General features: G+C 37.4%; 1 protein-coding gene across 5 annotated transcripts in view; it reads right to left on the bottom strand.

Moving 5' to 3' along the window:
- The window catches only part of cfap74 (cilia and flagella associated protein 74), a 44,646-nt gene extending 32,578 nt beyond the window's left edge, over positions 1 to 12,068 (bottom strand). For all 5 annotated transcript variants that reach the window (XR_015863827.1, XR_015863826.1, XR_015863828.1 and 2 more), the window contains exons 1-14: positions 11,989 to 12,068; positions 11,249 to 11,348; positions 10,500 to 10,590; positions 9,618 to 9,770; positions 8,377 to 8,475; positions 8,148 to 8,252; positions 6,982 to 7,155; positions 5,980 to 6,090; positions 5,673 to 5,775; positions 5,296 to 5,453; positions 4,667 to 4,874; positions 4,463 to 4,603; positions 2,191 to 2,346; positions 1,993 to 2,111 (exon numbers count right to left, since the gene is read on the bottom strand). Coding sequence is in view for 2 of the 5 variants with exons in the window: in XM_088403511.1 (XP_088259637.1) it covers positions 1,993 to 2,111; positions 2,191 to 2,346; positions 4,463 to 4,603; positions 4,667 to 4,874; positions 5,296 to 5,453; positions 5,673 to 5,775; positions 5,980 to 6,090; positions 6,982 to 7,155; positions 8,148 to 8,252; positions 8,377 to 8,475; positions 9,618 to 9,770; positions 10,500 to 10,590; positions 11,249 to 11,348; positions 11,989 to 12,000 (1,730 nt within the window). In the remaining 3 variants the exon portion in view is untranslated. The remainder of the gene's footprint in view (positions 1 to 1,992; positions 2,112 to 2,190; positions 2,347 to 4,462; positions 4,604 to 4,666; positions 4,875 to 5,295; positions 5,454 to 5,672; positions 5,776 to 5,979; positions 6,091 to 6,981; positions 7,156 to 8,147; positions 8,253 to 8,376; positions 8,476 to 9,617; positions 9,771 to 10,499; positions 10,591 to 11,248; positions 11,349 to 11,988) is intronic.
- Positions 12,069 to 13,390: the final 1,322 nt, after the last annotated feature.

The raw sequence follows: 13,390 nt of genomic DNA, 5'->3' as shown, positions 1-13,390 counted from the left end.
AAAATAAGCATTATTATGATTACTGTTATTGAGATTTGCTGTCAAATGCAATACGATTGAAGTTCATGATAGAATTTCTTGACATTTAATAGTTATCCGTTGTTTTGATTAAAGTAAATAAAATAAAGAGTATAGTACTGCATTACAGACAGTAATATGGTAATAAAAAACAAACAAAAAAAACCCAATCACTTTCAAATGAGTGAGCTTACTTATCCAACACTATAGCTAATATAACAGCATCTAAAAACTGAAAAAACTGATTTTTTTTTTAAAGAAATAATAATGGTTTCCAAAGGATTCAGTCCTAAAATATTCAACATACTAAGTCATAGGTGTGGAACTCCAGTCCTCGAGGGCCGGCATCCTGCATGTTTTGCGGTTTTCTTTCCCCAACACACCTGATTCAAATGATTAGCTCATTAGCAAGCTCTGCAGGAGCTTCAAAATGATCCCAATCATTTGAATCAGGTGTTTTTGAGGGAAAAGGTTTGAAAACATGCAGGATATCGGCCCTCGAGGACTGGAGTTCGACCCCTGTGTACTAAGTGATCCCTTTCAGCCAATAAGAAAACGCGCTCATGCAAGTTAAGATATCAATGCAAGAGCTGATTTGTTCAGACAGTGTTTACAGAAAATCATTTGTAGATATTCCTGTGCAGTGAGGCCAGTGAGGGGGGGGGGATGTCACATGTAGTTAGAATGGTGAACAATGCATTCCTGGTGCACCCTTAACACCCTGAGAGAGTGAAGTAGACTTGACTCACAGCAGTTGAGGGGTTTGAAACGTCGTGATGCAAGCTGCTGTCCGTACGTGGGAGGAGAGGCTTGCCTCTCGCGTCCACCGCGTTGTTAAATTGACAAATGCTTGTGGAAAATATCTTTCCACGCAAATAATGATGAGCACAAAGATGCTTTGACAGCATTCAGCGATTGCGCTGATTTATATTAGTTGTGGCGTGTTTTTGAGCATGTTCAATTAATTACCGGGAATAATAATGTTATAATGTTATTCTTTGTGGGGTTGAAAATTGAACAGAATTTCTGTAAAATTGTCGAATAAATCGGGCGGTTTGAGATATGCGGATAAAGTCAACAATCGTGAAAGCATTTTAATAGGCTGTAACATTCTGATATTGAAAACTGTAGAACCAATCTTCTCATTTTAAATGGCGTGGAAAATGATTCAGGCAAAAATGATCAATATCGAATTAAAATCAGTTTTAATGTCAACTTAACATGCATAGCTTGTGTAGAATTGCTTAAAATGATTGTTTATTTATTTTGAAATTTTCGCAGTAAAGAGTGAATATTTTGTCTATGATTTTAAGTAAATTAACTTCCCATACAATTAATACCTTTAAAAACGCATTTTCTACTTGCCGTCAATTGATAACAACGTGACCTATACTGAAGGCTCGGGTAACGACAAATCACGGCTCACCTGTTGGTCACGTGACATTCATTAGCTGAACGATGATTGATTGGTCTGTACCGGAGCCTTCAGCCCATGTGACATTATTTTCTGTTGACAGCAAGCGAAAAAGAAAAATGTTTCAAAAAGTATTATGTGAAAAACAATGTAGTTATCAAATTAACTCATTCAATTCCAAAGACCTAATTTTACGTTTTTAAGAATCCACACATTTAAATCTCACTTTTTTATATTATTTTCAGAAATTTTCAAGTGGCAAGCTAAAAGAGTGTCTATAAATAGCTTTTAAAAATGCAATTACTGCCTAGCCCTAGTCCAAGCTATGCACTACTAGAGTGTTATGGTCTATACTAGTATTTCTTTGTGTTTACAATTGTATGACATAAATCATGTAAAATTTAAATTCTTATATATGTTTTATTGTTTTATATGTTTTATTTGACCATGTAATGAATTACGTACTGTATTTTTTTTTCTTTACATGACGTAAGCATGCTTTAAAATGAATAAAATGAAAGTGGCAATGAATCATGGATTGGACTCTCCAAACGACTTACTTGATCATAATAAAATCCTGCAGTTGAGCGGAGATCCCAAGAAATTTGCAGTGATTAGTAATGTAGCTGATGTTAGTCAGGATTACTTTCTTTTTATAGGTTTCTCCCACTTCAAAGTCCTAGAAAAGACAGTGAATGATAAAATCGGAAAAATAAGATAAATATTGAAAAATATCCATCACAATTTTGTGCCAATACCTTGAATAGGATGACTTCTGGTTTACTAGTGAATGAGGGCCCTTTGATTTGTTTGCCACCGACTTTTTTGGGGGTTAGGCTGCGCTTTAGACAGACCACTGCAGGTTTTTGTTTCACATCTGTTGACGTCAGTGTTTTCTTCTCGTTCAAGGAGGGCTGTAAACAAGAAAGAATGGAATCAGTGATTAAATGATATTGTAAAATCTCTATTCTGTAATATAGTCATTAACTCAAATGTCATTGGCATTGAAACACAACGCTAACTCATTCAAATACATTTTTTTGTTTGTTTTTTTAATTTCCTTAAAATAATTGATTATTTTGGTACAAAATGACCAAATGTTCTTTTTTTAATACACTTAATACCTTCAATATTCAATTAATTTAGTACTTAGGGCACTAGATTACATTTAATACTAAAGTACTTAAAAAAAATCACTTATTTTAGTACTTAATTTATTAAATAGTTAATTTGTGTTAATTAAACAGCAATTTTAAGACAATTCTTTAGCGAGACACTTGAAAAAATAGAAAAAAAAATTGTATATCTATGTATATTATGTATACTATCTATGTATACTGCGTGTATATACAGAACAATTTAAATTTATTTTGAATGATTGCCGTATTCTGGACAAAATCTTTTTTTTTTTCCCCGCCCTAAAACATTTTGGTTTTATTTGAGTTATACATCTTACAGGTCATGTTAATGGTAGAAAAGATTGACCTTGATCTCATTTATTTACATGACAAAAACATGGCATTTCAAGAGGGTTATGTGGATGTTTTGACGTATACCCCGATGTAAGTAGTTGAATGGGTGAAAAATATGCAAAGGCACCATTTCGTCCTCTTTTATAACTTTGCTAAAAAAGACAAAAAAATATCATCGGATGACCTGCCAGGCAGTAATGCATCAATTCCCGTTGCTGCGCTCATCTATTACCGGTCATTAACTATGCCGGGACGGAGCTTTGATGAGGGCACGAGTCGGGTCCCTTAGATCGCTTACACTTCACTTGTCACACGCTCGCGCCTCGGAGCTGCACCGTGGCTCGCTCCGAGGCATCAAAGGCACCAGGCACAATGAGAAGTGATGCCTGTCGCCCTACATTTCATGTGTGGGCTGCTGGATGAGCTGGAGAGCCAACGCACCTCCGTGGCAGTGAGCGAGAAGACACTCCGCAGTTAGTGCCACGGCGAGAGCTGTTTTTGAGAAAAGCGTTTCATACCGCAGTACACTTGTGTTCAACTTCATTTTAAGGCCACAGGATTAGAACCGAAATGGAAAATACATTTCCGGTGCAATCTTGGATGGAAGTTGACATCACTTAACGTCAATGGCACATTTCAATAGGGTTCCCGCTGACGTTATTTCACGTCAACGGCGCTCAAAGTGATAAAATAGATTTTTGACTGATCTGTGATTGGCAAAATGAATTAGATGAAGTAGATGGACAACAATTAAAGAATTAATGATAAAAGCAGGCGGCTTGGTGTAGCAATAGTTAGCACGTCCGTCTCACGGTTCAGGCAGTTCAAATCCACCTCGCTTCGGCCTTCCAGTGTGGCGTTTGCATGCTCTCCCCGAGCCCGAGTGGGTTCTCTCCAGGCACTCTGGCTTTCTCCCACACTCATAAACTCTAAAAAATGCACGGCATGTGAAATGGACAGTTCAAGTAGTCCTTAGGTGTGATTGGGTGCGTTAATGATTGTTTGCCCCTCTGTGCTTTGCGATTGGCTGGCAACCAGTTCAGGGTGTTCCCCGCCTACTGCTCAGACAGCTGAGATAGGCACCAGCATGCCTGTGACTCAAATGAGGATTAGCGGCTACAGAAAATGAATAGATTAATAAATTCAGAAATTAGCTTATATTTTCACTTGGTAAATTCAGTGTATAGCTAATGATTGAACACAATATACTGTGTGGGTATTTAATTTGTCAACATTCTCTCAAAGGTTTGGCAGTGAATTGAGTTAATAAGTTAACACTGTATTCTAGTTCCCTCCCAACTTCCTCATGTTGGGGTTCAACAAGGGAAAACCCTTGTCTCATTTATGATTGTGAATCATGGGCCCATGAAGCCCTATGAGACTCCTTTGTGATTAAGGGCAACTTGTAATCTACCTACTATACCGTACACCATCCTAATTAAAGGAGTGGAATCAAGTAGTGTGACTTATATATAAAAAAAAATACTATGCAACCATTCAGGGTATGATTTATGGGGTTTTCACGTTGAGATCTTGCGGGGATTAGCTTTGATTTCACCTTGAAGTTCTGGTCCCACAGCCCGCAGAACTCGGGCTCTTCCAAGCTGTCGGGGAGGCTGAGGTGCTGCATTTCCTTTTGGATGACATCTTCCTGGAACTCGGAGTCTGTCGACGAACCGCTGGCGCTGAAGGTTCTTAACTGATGAAAGACGCACCTGTCAGTCTCCTTACAATTATTTCACACATGATGAGATCCACCCACTGTTGTTTCTCCCTCTGCGGCTGACGGCTCTACGGATTCCAGGTAACGCAGGAGCTTCTCTCGTATCCTGCCCGGGGAAAGGATCTTGTGAGCGGGTTTGGTTTTGGGACGCGGCGCCTCTCGTGCTTTTCGACTCATCGCCAGCTGCTCCTCAAGGAGCTTGTCCACAATCTCCACCCTCCTCGCCGTCTGTCTCTCCTTGAATTCCCTAGGAGCACATCGACGGCATAGGATTATACAGAAACGGGGTCACGTATACCTCGGCACGCAGCGAGAGAAAACACCTACACACTGCACGGTGGAGTGGGAGTGGAGGACATGCATGTGGGAAAGCAGCAGAGAGCAGAGAAGGAGCCTCTTCTTCTGCTAATTTAGTCAAATTTTGTGCGATATCTTTCTGGAACTAGGGAAAAACAAAATCTAATAAAACCAATCCTAGCCGTTCGGCATTTTCATGGCAGCTGTCTTGCCGTTTTTATGTGTGTCATGTCAAAGGTGAGCTGGGCAAGATGGCTAAGGCGCAGTGTGGAAAGAAATAACAATTCCAATGTGAATGCAACACTGCTAACTTTTCATGAAATTTCCTTCCGGATTCTCAGGAGAATACGCCGGGAGAAGGGAGGACGTACTCGTGCTTTTGCTTCATCTCCTCGTCTCGTTGCTGTTGGTATATGTGCCTGGTGAAGTTGATGCCTTGGGCCTGCAGGGATTCTTTCAGACGTTTGAGTTGCCTTTCTTTCTTCAGGGCGTTTGCTTTAGCTCGGCTCTGTCTGACACGCAAGTTTTCCTAAAGAAACGATGTGTACTGCATGAGGCAACAACAACTCGGAACATGCATGCAGGATATTTACAACTTTAACAATACTAAAAAGGATCCTAAACTAATTGATCCAATTTCAGCAATAAAAAGTCATTATTTTCTTTTATTAATGTGATCAATTATTTTTCATGCGCATAAAGTGGTCTAAGTATTTTTCTAAATACTTTGCGGAGGCTTGCCGCTTACTTGGGTTGCTTCAATATTGGATTTGAGTAACTTGACGGCCTGTATTCTCTTTTGCATGGACTCCGTCTTCTTCTGCTCTCTCTCATCCTCTTGCTCTTGCAGTCTAAAATGAAGACAGTCACAAGGGGAATACAATTACAACACTATGCCTGTCCTTGGCAACGAGAAGGTCAGAAGCAAGTGGGACTTGCGGGTTGCTTCCCCATGCCTATAATTGTCAAGCAACACGGATGTATCTGTTTTATCTTCAAATAAAGACCCAACATTCAAGAATAAAATCATCTGAATAGCCGATATTCATTGTTACCTTTTGACTGTATTGCTCAAGTACTTGGCACCTATTTTGCGGTTTGCCTGGCCATCTTCATTGATGTTCTGGCTCAGAGTCTCACTTTTGTTCAACGTGTCTGCATTTTTCCTGAGGACACATCAGATCACATGCATACAACACATCAGATTTTAAGTAACCACTGAAAACTTATATTAATGATTCTCATTTCAAAAAATGGCGTTTTTCAAGTTGCAGGCCACAACCTTAAGTCAATATTTTGTCTTATGTGAAGGCCAAAATATGAATTATGACCAAACTTTAGAAATGTCGCAAATGTAAAGAAGTGAAAACATTAATATAATACAAAATAAAATCAGTTTATTTTGTCCTCATTCTCTTTTATTAGGTTGTTATTTTAGTCTAATTGGAGCTGGGCGACATGGCCAAAAAGTAAACTCCATTTTATGATTTTATTTGAATATACTCAACAAATATTTGATTTATTATCAAATTAATTCAGTGGAAAATATTTACAATACAACGGTAATGTCAACCAATTTTAAATCAATTTTGATGTACCGGTACACTTATTAATAGTTTGTACACAACTTGCTGAAATCCCACAATAAAGTTGTTAATGACTATCGTAAACCTGACTCATAAACCACAATGCAGCCAACCACTTTTATAAAACATCGATTTCACAATTAAGTACATTTCCAAATTTTCGTTTTTTAAAATGACAAAGAAAAAATATCATCGTATATTTTATAATAGTGCAAAATTTAGTCTTTGGGATGACTTGGAACAAATTAAGGGCATTTCAATTCATTTTAATGTGGACAACTGCTTTGCTATATGTGTAGTTTGAGTTGAGAGCATAATCAAACTACCAACCTAATCACAAACCAAATGGAAAATGCATATCAAGTTACCACTGTATAGAAAAGTCAGACATTTTACAGTATACACCATTTTATACTGCATGAAAATAAAGTGCACTCAAATCCATGGAGCCAAAATGAGAAAATTTCTAACTTTTTGAGATTTTGAATCTTCAGCTGCAAGGTACGAGTGTTCTTCTTCTCCTGCTTTAGCCTTTTCACAGCATCCCGGGCTTTGAAGATCTGGAAGACCCTCTCTTCTTCTTGCACCTCCTGCCGTAGCACCGAGAACTTGCCAACCTCCAGCTCAACCTCACGTAGCTCTAATCTGGATACGAGACAAATTGGGACAGCATATGTTTATCTGACTGGTCATGGATAAAAATTTAGAACGGGTTTGGAAAAATTGGAACGCAAATCATGTATCAAATTGTTGATTTGACTCAAACAGCTTCTCAAGTCAATGTGCTCTTGAAAGGCTGTTTACAAGAAATGGTTACATCAAAAGTACCCGCTAGAATGGTAAAAAAATAATCAAAAAAAAAATAGTAAATAAAGTAGCGCTGTTGCTAGCAAATATTTGAATTAGGCCTGTCACTATCGAATATTTTTTAAATGGATTATTCCATCGATGAATCGAATGATTCGATAAAATTATATTTTGCATTAAGGTGAATGCAAAACATTTTTATTTAGACTTCATTTACCAATTGTTGTTTATTTACTCTTGTATGAGATAAAGACGGACTGATGTCGTACTCACCAAAATGTTTTAAAAAGATTCAGCCACTGGTTACTCATCATTTCCCCAAGTAAAATCTTTTATCTTATTTTAATTGAACACAAAGATAAACAACTTTTACAATTGACTACTGAAATCGGAATAATTACTGACCGGCGGCCATTTTAAGATTTTAATCATTTTAAGGTAAACAAAAGCTCTAAACTTGAGTATTAAAATCCCATAGTTGGTAATCAATTTGATAATCTACAGATTTTATGGGTTGTGTTGAGCATTACTCAGGTTAGTATAGAGCCAACAGCTCTATTGAACAACTGACAAAATGCATATTATGGCAAGAACCAATCAGCTAACTAAAAAAAAAACAGTGGCCGTCATTAATTTAAGAAAATGAATGTGGTGTGTCCAAACTTTTGTACGTAAGGGGCAACTTAAACGATGTGGTGGGACTATGTGGAAATGCTCTTCGCCAGGTTCCTCTATTTTTATTGCGCCATCTGTCGTCACACCCCACCCACTGTGCAGAACAGTGGTTCAGCAAGTCAGTACCCGCCAAAATTTTCCCCACGGAGACTCACTCTTGTTGCCTCAGCTCATTGTCGGTTTGGGCCTCAATCTCTTCAAACTTCTGCAGCTTGTAACACAGAGTCTTATGCTGAGTCCGCAACCGAATAACGGCCACGCTGCGGAGTGAAATAAACAGAGTGGCGAGTCAAGATTGGAGGAAAACAACCAGACCATACTGTGATATTCTTATTAACTATATGATGATTAAAGCACACATCTCATCATTCATGATGAGCGGACCTGTTTTCTGCAGCTTCTTGATGTTCTATTTCTCGCTCCAAGACATCCCGCTGCTCCACTAGATTCTCAATACTCTGACGTAAGAGGTTAAGGTCCTCTCTTGAAAAGGAAACAAACACGAGAAAGGCAGCAATCAAGAAAACAATCCCATTCCAAATGTAATCAGAACATTCAATTGTGGCCAAGGCGTTTATTATATAAAACGAACAAATATAAAAACAACGATATAAAAAAAAAAACATGGTGACATGGAGAAGACATTGTCATGAAAAGAAAACGACGAAGCATGGCATGCGGCGAGAGCCGCAGATGGGTTAAAATCGTCGAGTCCTCCAGTTCCATTTAACTCGTGTTTGATCAGAGAGCAGCTCTGTGATGACTTTGAAAGGTTTTGGTGCAAAAGAAAATGACAGACACGTTTGCTGGCTCCTGCATCATGCATCATGGGCCGCTTCACTACACGCGCAGCAGACGGCCAAAAAAAAAAAAAAAAAAAAAGAGACAGAAATGACAGACCTTGGAAAGTGCTTTCTTGCAAAATGCAAAAATACACCACATCACGCGCATTACTCTCAAATGAAATAGCAGTAGCGATGTTTGCAGAACAATTAGTAATAGTACTTGCAGCAGCAGATGCAATCCTTAAGCAGAGGTCAAAACAATAATCAATCAATAAGCAAATAGGCCACAAACTATTTCAAAATTTGTGCATAGAAACCAGATTAAGCTTGATGTCAGAACATCTGCAACAAAATCATTACTTTTCAGGAGACCCCGAAAAAGGCATGTCCGTTCAACCATTAGCATTCAATTGTGAAAGCGAGGAAAGCATTTTCTATATCTCAGCTCGGGCAATTATTTTCGAAAATGAAATAAAATAACACCCACATGAATGAAGGTTGCAGCAAACGGGAATAAATGGGAGCTATCAAACCCATTTTAATCACTTAAAATATCCCAAATATTTCCAAAATAGTGATAAGACCTACCCTCTCAATATATTTTTTTTATGTTTCAGTACATGGTAACATTGTTTTAAAATGTTCTGAGACACAATGAAAAAAACATTGTTACTGTGCATATCACTCGGGAAATTATTTGTAAGTTACAGTGGATAGGGTAGACTTGATATGAAGTAACATTAACTCATTCAATTTTGAAAAAAAGAAATCATGATTATAAACGGGGCTGTCATGGCTGCCGGAAATGTAGTGTATTAAGCTTTGTTGCATGCGCCAAACCTGGCTTTCAGTAGGGCAATCTCCTTCTGTTTGTGGAAGTTGTCCAGCTGGTCCAGTTTCCGTCTCAGCTTGAACATCCGTGCTGTCTCGGTAAAGGTCCTCTGCTTCTCATCGCCATGATCGCCGACAAGGTCATCATCACTATCGCTCTCTCTTTAAAGGAAATAGCGACTGTTACAGTATACAAATATTTTTTGTATGTCCAAAAAAAATCCCCTGAATTACTTTGTATTAAAATATTGTGCAAGAACGTTTTTTGGATTTGTAAGTTTGACTTTGAAGCAGAGTTGGAGTTTGAGTTGCGCTGCAGATGTCAAGTGCCCAAATCGCAGTTTGTGTAACGCCTTCTCTCTTTAAATGGCTACGTGTGTATGATGTGGTCCATGTAACACTAACATATGGCAGATGTAAAATTTCCCCTCAAGGGGAATATAATGAGTGCAATGAATTTCACTAAAGCAGGCTTATGTCGGTGAGATTAGTTTTGAGTTGTTGATGAAAACGCAAATTTTCAATGCATGTCTATTTGGAGATTTGGGGTCTCTACTTTCATTTTCCTGCAGCCAAAAGGTTCAAATTTTAATTGTAATTGCATGAAAATAAGGGATAAGGAGACGATCTGCACCATGAAAAGATGAATGCACAAAAAAGTGTGTGTGTGTGTATATATATATATATATATATATATATATATATATATATATATATATATATATATATATATATATATATATATATATATATATATATATATGTGTGTGTGTGTGTGTATATGTATATATATATATATATATATATATATATATATATATACACACACACACACACACACACACACACACACACAATATTGCAATATTGAATTCAATAAAAATGACCAACCTGTACAACTCTTCTAACCACTCTAGATCAGGAAGTTCATCTGCTTCTTCATCCTTCAATTCATCTGTTTTCAACTCATCCTCTTCCTTGCCTTCAGGAATAAATACATGAGTGTTCAAGACGTCAAGTCAAAGGTTTTCATTGCAATAATATATTGACCTATGTGACCTTAAGATCTAAACGTTTGAATTTTTCTCAAGGAGCAGCCATTTTGTCGACTGAAAATGACATCACAGTTGTTCAGGGATCAGGTAAGAGCTCACCTGTTTACTTAACTTCGTCATGTGACGGTCACAGGCTGAGCCATTATCGGTTACTACCTGAGCCCAGATGAGTTGTGATGTGATTCTTAAGTTGACAACGTTTGGTTGAAAAAATAATGGAACAAAATTGGAATATTTTGCCACTTCACATGACAAACACATAATATTAAAATAATATTCAGAATGACATTAGTGGGGCTGTATATAAAATACTGTAGATAAAAAATATAATACAGGCTAAAACAGACTAATATGGCTGGCAACAATAATGGGTACATAATTGCTTAGGAACCAATGTTTAGTTTGGAAAGCAACAGTGTGCTTCATTTATCAATAGTTCTGTTTTTTCTTTCCCAGCGGTTCGCTATACAGTTTGCAGTGTAACACTGACAGCTATTGTTTATGTTTTTTTTCTAAATATGAGAATTTGCATCTAGAGTCAATGACAGGAAGTGAATAGTAGGTGATCAAGCAAGTAACACCCACCATCAGAGTCATCATCAGAGCTAAGCTGGTCAGTTGTCATTTCACAGGTGTCAGACACTACATCCCATTCGCATCCATTGTCCGCTTCCTCCATATTTCCCTGTAAATAAAGATTTCATATTTTATTTGAAATGATAATTGCTGATATAATGAATTAGCGTCATATGGCAAAAAAAAAATCCCGTAATAAAATCTATTCTATTGTTCTCGCATATAGACATTTATTCACATACTTGTTAAAAGCTACATTAGGAAGTGAGTTTTGTGCTTTGAAAAATCAAAGTCCTCTGTTTACAATGTTACACTTCAACGACGTAGTCGCTTAGGCCAATATCAGTCCAGTAATTTTTTGTGTTTTGTTTTTTGAGAAAAGTGTGCCAGTAAATGGTCTAATCGGTAAAATGTCAAAAATTAATCCATTATTTAGAAATCTTTATTCCTTTGCTTTTTTTTCACTGTTTATCATTTCTTTTTGTTAGGGTTTGTAAACGAGCCGCTAAGTTACACATATTTATTTAAAAAATTAAACAGTGATATGGCTCCACAATTCCGTATAGCTTGTGACGAATGTTCAGTCAGGAAACACACTATTGGACTGGCAATACCCGAAACACCTACACTTAAAAATTAAAACATAACACCTCCAAGGCCTTCTTGGCAAAGTCGTGACTTCCTACCTACGACGTTGCTAAATTGCCGAAAGCCAACTCCAAAACACAAGACACTTAACTATCACTTACCTCACTTGACATTTTGAACTCTGAGGTTGTGCTTCACTCGTTCTACTTTTTGCCGTTGCTCCAATCAGTCGGCCATGTTTGGGTGGTTTCCTAGGAAACACAGGGAGCCGGAAGTAAACACAACTGACGTCATCAAGACCAAGCAGCCAGCAGCACATCATAACAGTAACAGTATCATGTTAATGACGTCATATATTTAAGAACGTTCGTCGCTTTTATTTGCTGTCGGCTATATTTAGCTTACTTTTAAGGCACATTTTAGTTTTTATCTTTATAGTGCGTTATTTTCAATGTTTTGTACAACCAATGCAGATAGTGGTAGATTTATTTATTTTTTTAATTTCCTGTAAACTCAGACACAGTACATACCAGCATATATAATTTATATAACACAAGTCACCCAAATGTAGACAATACAGATGCATCAGAAGATTAGACATGAATTACAAATAATCCCATCCAAAATACATTATAAATTTGAATACAGCAATGCCAATCTCTGTACCCAAGCTCCCAAAGTCATACAGCAGTGTTATTGCTGACATTTCCTAAGCCATATTCAGCAGAAAATGTCTGGACTGGTTCAGAAAGAATGATAAATCTGTGAGCTATGCAAAATCTTTTGTTACACATGCCAGATACTGTCCCTATCTGATGAAGCTCCTCTGGAAAAAAAAAAAAAAAAAGACATCGACAGTGCATTCTAGCTGATCACTATTGAAGCTGTACAATTTTATTCATTTGACAGCGTCAGTCATCCATCCATCTTTTTTCTATCGACGCTTGTCCTCGTTTGGGTCGGGCGTGAATTGAGCCTAACTTGTCTGCCATTGGCTATATATAATGACAAACAAGCATTCATTCATATATACATTTATGGATGAAATAGAGTCTTTTAGCTACCTAAAATGTATAGTTTATGAATGTGGGAGAAAGCTGGATGGTGCAAGCTCCATAAAAGCAGATGGGGCCTTAGGTAAGCCTCAGAACCAGAACCTTTCGACTTATTTAACAGATGTACAAATCACTCTTTCGCCATACTGTTTGGAGAACTGTCATCTACAACTTCAAGATAAGTTAAGAAGAGTTTATTGAACTATAATGCCCACAACAGGCTCTTTAAAGGGACAGTGTGTGAGATTTAGACCATTTTTCATTAAAAAGGAATACATGAAATGAGTGTAAATTTAGAAAAACTTGCAAATGAGCGTGTTCTTCATGACCAAAAGTATGTTTTAAATATAATCATAGGTCTAGTTATCATCAAATGATATTACTTCTCCGGAGGCAGCCATGTTTGTTATAGCCACGGACAATGGTAAATGCAGCATCTGCAATCTTACACACTATCCCTTTAAACAAATGGGAGGGTAAAACCAGGAGAAGAAACAAACAAAATACC

Source organism: Hippichthys cyanospilos, chromosome 2, assembly GCF_059441005.1.
Source record: "Hippichthys cyanospilos isolate Australia breed blue-spotted pipefish chromosome 2, RoL_Hcya_1.0, whole genome shotgun sequence".
Classification (NCBI taxonomy): domain Eukaryota; kingdom Metazoa; phylum Chordata; class Actinopteri; order Syngnathiformes; family Syngnathidae; genus Hippichthys; species Hippichthys cyanospilos.
Note: the sequence above shows the minus strand (reverse complement) of the source record. Positions and strands in the feature narration are given on the sequence as shown.